The sequence below is a fragment of the Thunnus maccoyii genome, chromosome 4, assembly GCF_910596095.1.
Source record: "Thunnus maccoyii chromosome 4, fThuMac1.1, whole genome shotgun sequence".
Classification (NCBI taxonomy): Eukaryota; Metazoa; Chordata; class Actinopteri; order Scombriformes; family Scombridae; genus Thunnus; species Thunnus maccoyii.
The window spans coordinates 32,968,754-32,980,516 of NC_056536.1; the positions used below are offsets into that span (position 1 = coordinate 32,968,754).

The 11,763-nt window shown below is 41.1% G+C and overlaps 1 protein-coding gene across 3 annotated transcripts in view; it reads left to right on the forward strand.

Annotated features, from left to right (window-relative positions):
- Positions 1–3,972, forward strand: part of gripap1 (GRIP1 associated protein 1) — a 59,412-nt gene extending 55,440 nt beyond the window's left edge. For all 3 annotated transcript variants that reach the window (XM_042408243.1, XM_042408244.1, XM_042408245.1), the window contains 2 exons: positions 422–594; positions 687–3,972. In XM_042408243.1, the coding sequence (XP_042264177.1) occupies positions 422–594; positions 687–767 (254 nt within the window). In that variant the 3' untranslated portion in view covers positions 768–3,972. The remainder of the gene's footprint in view (positions 1–421; positions 595–686) is intronic.
- Positions 3,973–11,763: the final 7,791 nt, after the last annotated feature.

The window sequence follows — 11,763 nt, forward strand, 5'->3', positions numbered from 1 at the left end:
GTTTCCGCTTGTATGAGACACGTGTGTCACATGACTGCAAACCACATTTAAACCTTAAACAATAAAAAGTGATTGAGAACATAACTAACAGTCTTTAACTGGAATCAAACCAGTTCTGTTCTGTATTTCTGTAGCGACTCTTCCTGCAGCACTCTGTAAGTGTTTTTTTGTGAATGTTAAGTGTGCAGCTGGTGGCTGAAGTGTCCTTTAAAAAGGTCTCAGAGTGGCACTAAAAGCTTAAAAAGTATTGAAGTGTTGAGCTGAGAGCTGCAGAAACACTCAGCAGCTTTATGAGGCTGTTTAACACACAATGAATGTTTTACAGTCTGACAAACTTTAATCTGCTCTCAGCGGAAATCACAAACAGAAAAGTGTCATTTTATTGATCTGCTTTGTTCTCTCACTAACTCGTCTTCCTCAGACGTGTCGGGCAGCGCCGTCGGAGGTCACGGAGGCTCTCAGGGGGAGAGAGGAGGTCTGGGTTCGGTCCTCAGAGATCTGGTCAAACCGGGAGACGAGAACCTGAGAGAGATGAACAAGAAGCTGCAGAACATGTTGGAGGAGCAGCTGACCAAGAACATGCACCTGCAGAAGGTAACGAACGCAAATATACGAGACAAACACGTCAGGATGAAGAAATGTGGTGTTTATATCAATATTTGTAAACCTGCTGTCTTTCTCTGCAGGACTTGGAGGTTTTGTCCCAGGAATTAGTCCGTCTCAGTAAAGAGAACAGTCCTGGAGGTGGTGCGGCCGGGTCAGGATGAGACTATCGCCTGGATCCCGTCCATCCCCCCCCCCCCCCAGGTATCATTCACCTCAACTGGAAATGGGGGCTGGGCTTGGACTAACACCTGGAACAAACTTCTCTTTCTTTCCCATTCCTCAAATCCATGACCTCAGACCTGCTGCGGGCTCCGACTACTGTCTGGAGTCTTCATTGTTTCACCACCAGTCTGCCTCCCGGGCTACGACTAAATGCTGGAACTTTTCCAACTATTGCTTCTCAGTTACAGGATGAATGGAGAAAACAGGGGGAATGGAAACATGGAAGAGTTGGGCTCAGCTCATTACTGTTGCTATTGAATGTACTGTAATTAGACTGCACCACTCAGTTCTTCTACCTGTTGGGTCCTGGCTACGACCTGGAAAAACACACACACTTGTAACAGATTGTAAATTTTGCTTTCATTGTTTCTTTCAGTTATCATGTCTGTCTGTTAGTTAGGGGTCCTGTCTATGTTCTGGAACACTTATGCTCGGTACAGACATTATTTCTCTACGAACTGACTCGTTTTGTCAGTTTCTATGTGCAGTAACTCTGTTGTGATCTGGCTACTTCCTGGACTGCCTCTCTGCAACAGAACGACATACATCAGCCAATACCTGGGGTCTGACTATGTCCTGGAGTCTTATCTGTGATTGTAACTGAACTTTTGTTGAGCTTTTAAAAGATTTATTCTTCACCTCAAAAAACAGCAGACAACCGTTTGTTTCTGAAGCTTTCAACCACATGTTCATGGCCTTCATCGGTGAGTAGTTTGCTCAGTTGTCATGGAGACGGTTTAGTTGTTAAAACCTGACCTAAACACCCGATTTCAGCTCCGATAACAACTGAGCAAACACCAGTCGCTGTTAAAAGCCATGAGAAGTGGCTGAAAGCTCTGAGTGAAAAAACAAGTAAGTGAACCTTTTTTTTTTTTTTTTTGTCAAGCTGTAGCTTCACTGGACGAGTTATAGTCCCGCTGTGTTTCTGGTCGTTGGCATGTGACTACGTCCTGGACTACGTCAGGTTTCCAGCAAAGCTTCAGTTCGGTCGACACGATGAATTTTTCTGACTGAAACGAAGAAGAACAGAGCTGAAAGCTGAAAGCAGGCAAACGTTCAGACGTCTGAAGTGTGAGGAGTCGCTGGTGTTTCTCCTCAAACGTCTCAATATGACTGAACTCAGAAGCTCAGGACTCTCCTGGAAGATCGAACATGTTTATGTTCTGACCGGTTTCAATTATTTCGACTTTGTTTTCTGAGAAATCATGTTTTTCTGTCAAGCGGTGCAGCCATGAATACTACGATACCCATGAGCCTCAGCTGCAGTTTTAGGCTCGATGTTTCTTCTCTAAATGCATCCTGGGAGTCGTAGTTAACTTCTCTTCTTCGGTCTTTATGCTCACAGTCTCGTAGCTTCAACTTTTGCTTCCAGAAACACCTGAAATCTCTCCTCACACTTCACAACTCTCTGAGTATCTGTCGGCCGTGTCTACGTCATGGATCACAAACATACTGTTCTCACGTTGACAGACTATTATTTTTTTCTTCCACTGATGAAGTCGTATGATTGTGTCGGGCCGTGGCTATGTCCTGGACTGTCATAGCCGTTTGTCTTACATGTTGAACCTTCTGTGTCTTTGTACGCGGCTGCTTTGCATCCCTTCCTTTTATTTATTACTTCTCAAACACTCTGGGATGCAAAATGGCTTGTTGCAGCTCTTGTTGTTGTGTACGTCTCATTTTTCCGTGACAGGGATGTCAAAACAGCTGTTGGTGTGGACTATTCGCTGCATTATAAAACTGTCACAGGTCTCATGCTTATAGTACAGTTAGGGCTGTTTGGTTTTTTTTGTAAATTTTATGGAATTAGGGTGAAATTACACATGAAGAACTTATAAAGTATTACAAATAACGAAGCTTTAATTGGATTTTAAAAATGAAGAAAGAACCAAATTTGCAGTTTTGTTTCTGTTGCTCACTGGGACGATTGTGGACGAGTCAGAATGAAAGTCAGTAGAAAATAAAGTTACTAAAAATAATCTGTAGAATCAACAAGCTTTAGCTCTAATCTTTAGCAATTACAGCACCATTTGGCATCAACCTTCTTGGACGTTTTTGATATAAAACGGTTCGAGAACTTTGATAATTCACCTTATTTTTTTAAAAGAAGAATCTCTATTGCACTATTTCGTTTTTTGTGACTGTTTTCATTCTTTGGATTAATATAATCAGGACACCAAATGGTGCAGAGGAAAGACAGGAAACTGTGAGCTTTTTTCTGCGACTGAAGTCTTTAATTGTTTTGTTCTGTCGGGCTAGGTCTACGTCCTGCTTCAAACAACATATCTTATTACTTTGACTGTATCTAAAAATATGTAACGACAGGAAATGACACGATGAGATAAACACTTCCTGTCGGGTTTGCCTTTTTGTTTCTTGGACTTGTTTGTGTTTTGTGCTACACGGCCCCCCGACTACTTCCTGAGTTTAGAAAGTCTGCTACAGGCGGTGTCTGCTGAAGGGGTCTTGACTACATCCTGGACTGTATTGCTTGTAGCACACGTCGTTTTATGTTATAACTGCCTGTACATTTCTGCTTTACTTTTGTTTGTAAGCTGCAAAAATAAATATCATATTCAGCCTGACGTTAACACTTTAAAATCTAAACAAACAAGTGAGAAAAACTCGACTTGTTCACAGCGCAGCGTCTCGTCTCAACAACTTTTATCTCATAGAGCTGCAGACCAAACTATAAATATAATAATCCAGATTTAAATGATGCAAAAAAAAAGCTGTAAATGTAAAATATATATATTAGCATGAGAAGTCGCTCCGTACAATATAAAGTTTGAAATTATCTTTGGTTGTTAAACCTGACGGAGTCTCATTAACACGACTTTCAGCAATCATAAAATTGCTGAAAGTTCAGAAGACGTTAAAGAAAATAAATCTGAGCTGCGCTGAAAACAAATCCAGATGTTTTCTCCTTGTTTCAGAGTCTGACTGAGCGGGACGGGTCTATGTGCTGGGCGGTGACTCGGCCCGTCGCTTTGTTCTGTTTGTAATGTTGAAATCTGTATATATATATAAACGCTGTGATATGACTTTAACTGTATGAAGAATCAACTGATCTATTTATGAGACTTAACGATGATCGTGACGCTAATTATTGTAACTGATGAAATATAAAATATTGTCTGGAGACTCGTGTGTCTGTGTTTTTTTTTTTTTTAGGGATTGTTGGACAAATTAAAGGCAGCGAACATTTAAAAACACATTAATTGTTTTGCAGAATTCAACATTGATGAGTGTTTGCAGTAAATCAGCTGAAGTTCAATAAAAGGTGACTGAAGGTTTGTGACGCAGCATCTGTTTCCTGATCAATCAGATTGATAAAGAATAAAACTGTGACTTCAGTAATTAACATCTGACATTAAATAATATTATTATTCTTTAAAATAAAGTTTGTTTTGAACTTTTTGTGACTTTGTACCCGACTACTTTGCATCCCAGAGTGTTACTTCTCAAACACTCTGGGATGCAAAATGTCTCACAGACATGTGGCTCCTGTTGTATTCAGGAAGTTCAAACTCTACTTATGTTAAAGCCTTTTACTTACATCATCTAGATTAATATTTCCCTCATCAGTCTACACTTAATACCCAACATGACAAAGACTGACAGAAGTCTTCAGACTCGTAGTAGAAGCTTCTCTGGCAGCAGTTCAAGCCTCCGGTCTTCTCTGGTTTGACGTGACAAGTTTGCACATCTGGATTTGGGGATTTTCTGCCATTTTCTTCTCTGCAGATGTTCTCAGGTTCCATCAGGTTTGATGGGGACCAGGTTGGATCAGGTTCCAGTCAAGGCTGAGCTGCTCCTGTGTTGAGGGTCCAGTCTGAGGTCCTGAGAGCTCTGGACCAGGTTTTCATTAAGAATCTCTCTGTACTTTGTTCAACTTTCCCTCAACGCAGACCAGTCCACCCAGTGAAAAACACCCCACAGCATGATGCTGCCACCACCAGGCTTCACCGTTGGGATGATACTGGGATGGTACTGGGATGGTACTGGGATGGTGATGAGCGCTGCCTGGTTTCCTCCAGACGTGACGCTCAGACTTGAGGCCAAACAGTTGAATCTTGGGGTCTTCAGGTGTTTCAGGAGAATCTTCGTCAGTGGTCGTTGTTCTTCTGGAAGTTTCTCTCCAGACTGGATCTCTGAGCTGCTGCGACCGTCTCAACTCATAAAATCTGTAAAGTTTAATGGAGTTTGTTTCACCTGCAGACTCTCTTCCAGCTTTAATTTTCATCCTTCGTTATCAGACAAACTGTCTCTTTTAAAATTTCCACAATAAAACTCTTCCTGCTCTCAGAAACTTTGATGATGATGAAGGTCGTGTTTCAGGCTCTCAGCCGGGAGACGACGCCTCGCTCAGCACTAATTAGCCGTCCGGTACTTCCTGTCCCACAGAGAGCGGCAGATTAGAGAGGTGACCGCGCTCCGCTGACGGGGTCCGCCTTAACGAGATAGCGTCTGATTGGCCGGGCCGAAGGTTAATTGAAGGAGAGGCGGCGATGAGTTTGTTCAAATTTGGTTTTAATTAAAAAGGAAAGCTCAGAGGAAGGCCGTCAGTCTGCCAATCATCTCTCACTGCTCTCACTTCTCTGTTTAATGAGACGTCTCCTCTACCCACAATGCATCACTGACAAGAGACATGTCTTCAAGTGAAGTCTTTTATTTATTTATGATGTCATCAACATTTAAATAAGTGAAAGTGTCAGAGTAGCTTTGACATTAATAACCAGGAGAAGTTGGTCAGAACATTTTCACTAACGAGTTTAATGATGTGATGAGCTCGTTAACAGCTGATCAAACATCTTTACATCCTGACGTTAACAGAGCAGAGCAGCAGGTTGATGATACGACGCGGAAAGATTCACGTTTTAAAATTTCATATTTAAAATAAAGAGATTTTATGACATTTATCTGCTTTAAAAACATTTCAATCATTTTCTATCATCAACATGAAGCATCGATCAGTTCAGAGTTTATTCTGAATAAAAATGATGCTGTTTCTGTTTAATAAGATTTATTTATTATTATTATTATTATTTTTTCTTTACTTTTTATGTGCTGGTTGTATTTTTATTAATTCTTAAGTAACGTAAACTTAAAGTGTTTTTTTAAGTCAAGTTTGTTGTTTGTTAGTTACGTGTTAGTGTGTGTGTGTAGGTGTGTGTGTGTTAGTTACGTGTGTGTGTGTTAGTGTAGGTGTGTGTTAGTGTGTGTGTTAGTTGTGTGTGTGTGTGTAGGTGTGTGTGTGTTAGTTGTGTGTGTGTGTGTGTAGGTGTGTGTGTGTTAGTTGTGTGTGTGTGTGTGTGTGTTTGTACCGTTAAACTTGCCGTCGTCTCCTCTGCTGAGGTTTGACGTCTCGTCTTCATCAGACAGAAAAAGATCGAACAAGAATCTGAAAGAAAACATCAACATCATGATTCTTTGTTTCATTTTATTTCTGAATCGAAGGTGAAATAAAGTGACGTGTTGGTTTGTTGGACTGAAACATTTTATGTTTTTGTTCCCGAAGTTAGAAAGATTTTCTCTTTTATTTTGGAATTTTGTTAAAATGAATCGTTTGTTTTGATGTTTTGATTCTTTATCTGCTGGTTGAACTATTATTCATAGATTCATCCAGAACATCATCAGATTAATTTATATGAAAATAATTAATAACTGTTGTGCATAACGAAGGTGCTGCAGGTCTTTTATTATTCTTCCCTGTTATGTCCTAAAATATAATGTTTCAATCCTGCAAAATGCAAAAAAACACAATTAAGTTTGTGAATCGACGAATTTCTCTGTTTAAACATCACAAAACAACAAAACAACAAAACAAGAAGATTCAATAAAGGAAAATAAAAATGAACCAAACAGACAAATGTTTCAATCTTAAATTAAGAGTCCAAATAAATTCTAGACTTTGTTCATTCATGAGTCGGTTTGATGTGTGATGAAGATTAAAAAAGGACAAAATGTAGAAGATAAGAGGAGGAAACATGTCGAGAGAACGGAGGAAAGTAAAGAAGAGGAGAAGAGAGAAATGAGAGAAGAGGAGAGGAGAGGAAAAGGATGAAGGTCGAGCAGAGAGGAGGTGAAGTGAAAGAAGAGATTAGAGCAGAAGAAGAGGAGATGAAATGAGAGGAGGGGTGAAAAGGAGGGAAGAAGAAAGAGGAGATGAGACAGAAAGTCGGAGCGAGAGTTAAAACGAGAAGAGATGAAACTGGAGACTGAAGGAGGAGGAAGACGAGGATGCGAGAGGAAGATAAGACTGACGGCGAGAAGAAGAAGAAGAAGAAGAAAAAAAGCATCAAAACAATCCTGAAAGTGATGTGAGATCCTCTAGAGAGAAGACGTCTCACTCTGTTGGAACTACAGAAACACTCCTGTTGTTACAGAGTGAAGCTTCTTCCCTCATAGAGGATCTTTGGTTGATACGAGCTGCAGTCTGAAGCTTTTCTACTCTGATCAACAGAAACAGACTTTAGTGAATCTGTTTAACAACCAACATCAGGGAGCTGCAAACCGCCAGACGCAGCCGCTGCTGTTATTTCTACTGTCGGCAGTAATTATTCAAGATGTTGTAGCGACACCTACAGGTGAAAGTGTATCAAACACCACACACTTGTTCAGCATCCCCACCTGTAGGATTTTGCGTCATTTGGTCACCATGAATGGATTTAAGAGATATAAAGCTTAATGAGTAGGATGGTGGTGTTTCACAGCTATTGGCACCGTGTTTCACTATGTCGAGCAGAAAGCAGAACTGTAGAAATATCATGTTATAATATTACAGTAGCGCCCCCTGTTGGTAGAATTGTATCAAATTTTACATGAAGGTTCACTGTCGTTATATAAACAAGATTCTCATATTTGGTGTCGATCGGAATCATCGTTGAAGAGTTATGGCTCGTTAAACGCATCAGGCCACGCCTTAAAAGTTTGGTAACCGATTAACAAACAGTAAATGATACAAAACAATAAAGACATAAGCTCTGTTCAGGATCATCTAAATATGGTTTGTAGCAAGTTTGGTGAAGATTAGATGAGAAATGTGCCAAAAGAAGCAAAAAATGCGTTTATGAAAAAATCCAAAATGGCAGAAAGTTTTTATAGTCGTGAATGGGCGTGGCCTATATCAGTCTACTCGGTGTCATCAAAGGAAGACACTGTGCAGAAACTGTTTGGATACGTCTCACGGTTCATGAGTTGTGAGCCAAAATCTAAAACACGTAATAACTGACCACATGGTGGCGCTACAGGTCCCGTTTTTAAATATGTGAAGCGTTTGCTTCGCAGCTCAAACACGATAATGTTTCTCACTCTGAGCTGCAGTGAAACGCTGCTGTAAACAGAGAACATCCAGGATTCACATCATCAGTCCACACATGACAGTAAACGTTACATGTTCTCATCTCTAAATGACCTGAACACAATAATAACTGTGATGGAAACTCTCTCACCTCTGGTGCTGAACGTTAGTGAAGTTGGATAAACTACTTGTGTTCAGTGTGATCGACTCTCTGTGAAGTGACAGCAGGACGCAGACGTTGTTTCTCTGATGGTGAACGACATTAAAACACGAGTCTTCCAGGTGAAACATGAGACTCCTGCAGCTGTTCTAGGAGGTGAATGTGGGGCAGATAATAGTATTAATATTACATCAGTAATGATGTCAAAGCATCAGTCTGACGTGCCGACGCTCAGCTGACTGAAAACATCAGAAAACCTAAAAATGTCCCAGTTTCTCAGACTACAAGGTGAAGTCATCAAACGTCAAAAACCCAAAAACATCCAGTTAACTACTAGAAACAATTAACTGATTACTGAAATATCCTCGTTATCTTTATCTTCTACAACAGACTGAAGCTGATGTGAGGATGTTTGTTTGCTTTTTCAGTGAACTCCAAGTCAGACTTACATATAAAGTCAGAATAATCAGTCGTCATGTAGTTCTGGATGCTGACGTCAACGTTAGAAGATATAAAATGAATTCTAAATCCACCCTGACGGAGGCTCTGAGCTGTGACGTGGAAGCCAGAGACTGAACTGGTTCAGATCAGATGTTGAAAGATGATCGTATATTGTTGGAAAGAGCATCTTCAGATTAATCTGATCACATGTTTGAGGCTCCAAACAGCTGAAAAGACGAGTTTGGTTTCATCAAACACATCAGCAGCAGATTCGAGGTTTTGTAAAGTGTCAGTGAAGGTCCTCACCAGTACACAAGTACAAATGTGTGTGTGTGTGTGTGTGTGTGTGTGTGCGAGGACGGCGTGATGTAACGGGGCGCTCTAATCGCCCGGGAAACCAGGGGGTTGCCACGGCAATCCCCACATGTCTGACAGAGAGAGACGAGTGGAGAGAGTGAAGGCAGAAGTCGGGTTGCAGTTTAAAAAATTCACAAGTTTTCTCCTGCAGCGGCCGGCTAAATATAGACAGAGAGAGAGAGAGAGAGAGGGTGTGTGTGTGTGTGTGTGTGTGTGTGTGTGTGTGTGTGTGTGTGTGAGTGTGTGTGTGTGAGTGTGTGTGTGTGATGACAGAAAGGGTCGGTATGTCTTCACAACAGGAACCAACATGTCTGACAACAAGCCCCCTAAAATAAAACACTGTTCTATCTTTCTGCATCACTACACAACAGTGGTACTCAAAGTGAGGTCCAAGGACCCCCAGGGGTCCTTGAGGAGGCTCCAGGGGGTCTACAGCACAAAGGGGAATCATTTATTTCCACTATAATTCCTCCATAAGTAACATAATGACAGAGTGTATGACTGTGTCGGTCCTGGGTTTCATTAACGTTCTAAAAACATCTAAAAGCAAAAATCTTATCAGCTGTGGGTCTGTGGTTTAAGAACAACCGCAATAGAGGACAGTAAATGCATCACTGAAGAGACAGGACAGTAAACGCATCATTAGACAGGAGAGTAAACGCATCACTAAACAAGATAGTACATCCATCACTAGAGAGGCCAGTGAACACATCACCAGAGAAAAAGAAGACAACCAGATAAACCAGTGAACGCATCGAGAACGAAAAGTGAACCAGGGGAGACAGTAAACACATCATGACAGAGGACAGTAAACGCACCACCAGTAAACATATCAACATTATCAATTATTGATTCATCTATCAATTATTTTCTGGATTAATTGATCAATTGTTTGGTCTATAAAATGTCAGAAAATGACAGAGGCCAGTGAACACATCATGACAGAGGCCAGTGAACACATCATGACAGAGGCCAGTGAACACATCATGACAGAGGCCAGTGAACACATCATGACAGAGGACAGTAAACATATGACCAGAGAGGACATGAACTGGTGAATGCATGAGCGAGGACATAAAGGGCAGTGAAGGCACCGCCTGTTAGAACAACAAACACACCGTCAGAAGAGACACTAAATGCATCAAGATCGAGATCAAGATAGACTTCATTTGTCGCTGCGGGTCACAACAGCTTCACAATAAACGAACAAATAAACAACACAGAGTAACAACGCAGACAATAGGAACAGGCAACATCACACCAGCAGACCCAGTCAAAACAGAACCAACAACACACATCACAGCAGCAAAAGACCAGCATGAGAGGCGACAGTAAACACATCACAAAACAACAGAGCTTTATTTCATCCTCTATGACAGTGAACTGAATATCTTTGAGACTTTTGAGGACATCAGGTTGGACTCTGGAAAACACTGATCTGCATTCTTCACCACATTCAGACATTTTATGGACCAAACAACTAATCAATTAATCGAGAAAATAATCGACAGATTATTCATAATGACAACAATCATTAGTTGCAGCTTTGCAAAAGAAGACAGTAAACACATCACCAGAGAAGACAGTGAAAGCATCACCAGAGAAGACAGTAAACACATCACCAGAGAAGACAGTGAAAGCATCACCAGAGAAGACAGTAAACACATCAGAGGAGACAGTGAACACATCACCAGAGAAGACAGTGAAAGCATCACCAGAGAAGACAGTGAAAGCATCACCAGAGAAGACAGTAAACACATCACCAGAGAAGACAGTAAACACATCACCAGAGAAGACAGTGAAAGCATCACCAGAGAAGACAGTAAACACATCACCAGAGAAGACAGTGAAAGCATCACCAGAGAAGACAGTAAACACATCACCAGAGAAGACAGTAAACACATCACCAGAGAAGACAGTGAAAGCATCACCAGAGAAGACAGTGAACACATCACCAGAGAAGACAGTGAAAGCATCAGAGAAGACAGTGAAAGCATCAGAGAAGACAGTGAAAGCATCACCAGAGAAGACAGTGAAAGCATCACCAGAGAAGACAGTGAACACATCACCAGAGAAGACAGTGAAAGCATCACCAGAGAAGACAGTAAACACATCATCAGAGAAGACAGTGAAAGCATCACCAGAGAGGACAGTGAACACATCACCAGAGAAGACAGTGAAAGCATCACCAGAGAAGACAGTGAACACATCACCAGAGAAGACAGTGAAAGCATCACCAGAGAGGACAGTGAACACATCACCAGAGAAGACAGTGAAAGCATCACCAGAGAGGACAGTGAACACATCACCAGAGAAGACAGTGAAAGCATCACCAGAGAGGACAGTAAACACATCAGTGAACATACTGTGGGTCTCTTAGTACACTGAGTTCAGGAGTACAAACTCAGCTCAGCTTCAACACACCTACCTGACTGTTCTGTGACAAAATGATCTCTAATCTGTTGATTTGAATATATTTATATTGATGTAAATGTATTGATATCTGTACATATGGAGCTCCAGACGCAGCGCTGCTGTTCTGTCCAGTAAAAACATGAAGCTTCACTTTACATTCAGACAAACTAACGCAGCAGCTGCAGTTGTTAGATTTCATCTGTGAGACCAACATTCATCTTCCAAAAGGAATGATATCAGATATAATAATACTACAGAC